The sequence below is a fragment of the Camelus dromedarius genome, chromosome 17 (assembly GCF_036321535.1).
Source record: "Camelus dromedarius isolate mCamDro1 chromosome 17, mCamDro1.pat, whole genome shotgun sequence".
Taxonomy (NCBI): domain Eukaryota; kingdom Metazoa; phylum Chordata; class Mammalia; order Artiodactyla; family Camelidae; genus Camelus; species Camelus dromedarius.
The window spans coordinates 34,078,100-34,080,719 of record NC_087452.1 but is presented as its reverse complement, the minus strand read 5'-3'; the positions used below and the strand labels follow the sequence as shown (position 1 = coordinate 34,080,719).

The following is a 2,620-nucleotide window of genomic DNA, read 5'->3' as shown; positions in this document are numbered from 1 at the left end:
AAGAGGGAAACGTGCCAGTGGGGCCCGAGAGGAAGTAAACCCGCCTTGGGGACACCCCCGCACCCGGGGCCCTTTGTCCGGTGACGGTGCCAGCGCCCGGAGTGCTAGGGGCCCCAATGGGCCACCAAGCGGCGACGGGACCCCCCGGAAATCCACTGCGACCGTCCTCAGTTGTGCCGAACCTCCCGCCCGCCGGGCCCCGAGGGTAGCAGACGCGGCAACGTTCTTCTGAGGGTACCACACGGTGGGCGCGCGGAGTTGCCGAAACAGGCGCGGGCGCCAGCGACTCTCGAGGCAGAAGGCCTTCTGATTCGGCTCAAGACGGCGCGCGGGAGATTCTCGGGACGCAAGCGAGGTGAGCGAGGGCGGGGCGATGCTCCAGGCGCTGTCTAGTTGAATGTCTGGTCCGGTTTGGCCCGCTCGGTCCCAACAGACCAAGTACCACTAATTTTCCACAGCGTCCGCTTCCGCTTGCTCTGTCCGCAGAGTTGGAACCATTTTAAGGCAAAACCAACCAACCACGCCTCCTCACGCTCCGGAGAAGCCAATCCATGCGCAGCCACGCCCCTTGCGACGCGCGGCGGCGACGCCAACGGTCGCGCGGGTGACGGTTAGGGAGGGGCGTGACTCGAGGGCGAGAGGGGGAAATCAGAGACGCTCGCCCCGCCCTCGAAATCCGTCGCCCCAAAGCTGGGATTTAGAGGCTCGGAGGCTGGCACCACGCCCTGGCCAGGTGTGCGGGACTCGAACAGATGCTCGGCCGCCTCGTCCAAGGCCCCGGGAGCCCGGCGTGATGGCTGAGAGCCGCGGGTCAGACCGCGGTTGGGCCACCTGGTTTCCGGGTCCCCCAGGACGGCCTTCGGGGGCCCGGGGCGGGGCGGACGGCAGGTGCAGACATCGGAGCCGCGCCCTCCTGAAACCAAGGGCCCTGGCTGGCTCTCCTCTCTCCCGCGCTGGGCCGACTGAGCTGCGCGGTGCCCTCCGCGACGCTGGGGGCGCTGTAGCCGCGCTGGGCTGGGCTCCGCCACGACCCCGCTGACCCCTCGCCATTCTCTCAGCGCTCCGGTCCGCTATGGCCGCCCCGTTCGTCCTTCGAAACCTGTGCGGCGCGCGACCTGCCCTTCGCTGGCCGTCCGCGCAGCTGCCATGGTGAGTCCAGACGGAGCATCCCAGACCACCCGCCCCAACGGTCGGCGACTCCCCACCCCCTGGAGCCTGACCATACCCCTCCGCAGGGTCCCACGGCGTGGGCACCGGCTCACACCAGCGGATGACGAGCTGTATCAGCGGACGCGCATCTCTCTGCTGCAGCGCGAGTCCCCGCACGCCATGTACATCGACAGCTACAACAGCCGCGGCTTCACGGTCAACGGAAATCGTGTGTTTGGGCCCTGCGCGCTGCTCCCGCAGTCTGTGGTGCAGTGGAACGTGAGCCCTTCCCTGAAATGAGGAAACCAAGGGCCAGAGTCACAGACCTGCCCCGATTCTCTCCCTGGCAAACCTGGCTTTCCTTTTGCCCCGCTGTGGTGCAGATGGAGGGTCTGTGGGGAAATCTATGGGGACTTGTATTTAACTTGCCTCCTCCCCACACAGGTAGGTTCCCACCAGGACATCACCGAAGAAAGCTTCTCTCTCTTTTGGATGCTGGAGCCCCGAATAGGTACTGGAGGAGGGGAGGGCTGAGGTGCTAAGCCCCAGAAAGCCACCCTCTCGACAGACCTGGTTGTAGACTAGCCATGCCCATCCTTCCCTAGAGATTGTTGTGGTGGGCACTGGAGACCGTACTGAGCGGCTGCAGTCCGAGGTGCTGCGAGCCATGAGGCGGCGGGGCATCGCTGTGGAAGTGCAGGACACAGTACGTCCGGGACTTGGGAATGCTGAGGAGAGCCCAGGCCTAGCCCTAGCCCAGCTGATGCTGGCTTTCTTTTTGCAGCCCAATGCCTGTGCCACTTTCAACTTCCTGTGTCATGAAGGCCGAGTGACAGGAGCTGCTCTCATACCCCCACCTGGAGGGTCTCCACTCACATCTCTGCCCCAAACTGCAGAATGAACTACCAGGAACTGACCTGTCCAGGACCCTGGCATCTTTTGCAGAGCGCAGGGGTTCCAAAGTTTTCACTAGCCCCTCCCCTTTGGTGCTGTAAATATTTATTTTGCTTGCCAGCAATAATAATTTAATCCACGCCTCTGATTTTGTACTTGGTGTGTTGCTGGCCAGGAGCTGATGGCTCTGTGGGTTCTTGGTCGGGATTCTGAAGAAACCAAGGAGTCACCTTTTCATCTCTACTTACCTCTCAAGAGTGAGGAGGCAGTATAGGCACCTGTTCTAATCCAGATCTGTTTGCTCACATGCAGATTTGAGGGGACCTCAGTGCTTTTCTCCATAATGTCCTTTAGAGATTCAAGTTAGAGAACAAGTATGTTGGTCTCAACCTGGTCCTATGTGGCTAAGCTTTGGGCTAGCAGGAGACCCCGTGGATGCTAGTCCAGAGCCCCACAGACTATTCCATGACCCTTCCTAAGCAGCCATACTCAGATTCTCAGTATGAGCCCAAACCCTAGGGAGCCAGAGTTGGTTGGTCTGTGCTGTTTCAGGGGAACTTTCTGAATCTAGTACTAA

General features: G+C 61.4%; 1 protein-coding gene across 3 annotated transcripts; it reads left to right on the top strand.

Moving 5' to 3' along the window:
• Positions 1–559: 559 nt before the first annotated feature.
• On the top strand, positions 560–2,191 carry NDUFAF3 (NADH:ubiquinone oxidoreductase complex assembly factor 3). Of its 3 annotated transcripts, none has more exons than XM_031470305.2 (5): positions 560–733; positions 1,059–1,149; positions 1,236–1,428; positions 1,594–1,660; positions 1,755–2,191. In XM_031470305.2, the coding sequence occupies exons 2-5, from the start codon at positions 1,073–1,075 to the stop codon at positions 2,048–2,050; spliced, it is 633 nt and encodes a 210-aa protein (XP_031326165.1). In that variant the 5' UTR covers positions 560–733; positions 1,059–1,072; the 3' UTR covers positions 2,051–2,191. The 3 variants fall into 3 exon arrangements, with proteins under 3 accessions (XP_031326165.1, XP_010976915.2, XP_010976907.2); XM_010978613.3 differs by having other exon boundaries at positions 560–1,149; positions 1,755–1,855; positions 1,934–2,191; XM_010978605.3 differs by having other exon boundaries at positions 560–1,149.
• Positions 2,192–2,620: the final 429 nt, after the last annotated feature.

What these genes read in the sequence shown, in the direction of transcription:
- NDUFAF3 (XM_031470305.2), top strand. Translation starts at nt 1,073, where the DNA reads ATGGCCGCCCCGTTCGTCCTTCGAAACCTGTGCGGCGCGCGACCTGCC. An exon ending in CCGTCCGCGCAGCTGCCATG is followed by an intron (nt 1,150 to 1,235) that starts GTGAGTCCAGAC and finishes ACCCCTCCGCAG; the next exon opens with GGTCCCACGGCGTGGGCACC. An exon ending in GATGCTGGAGCCCCGAATAG is followed by an intron (nt 1,661 to 1,754) that starts GTACTGGAGGAG and finishes ATCCTTCCCTAG; the next exon opens with AGATTGTTGTGGTGGGCACT.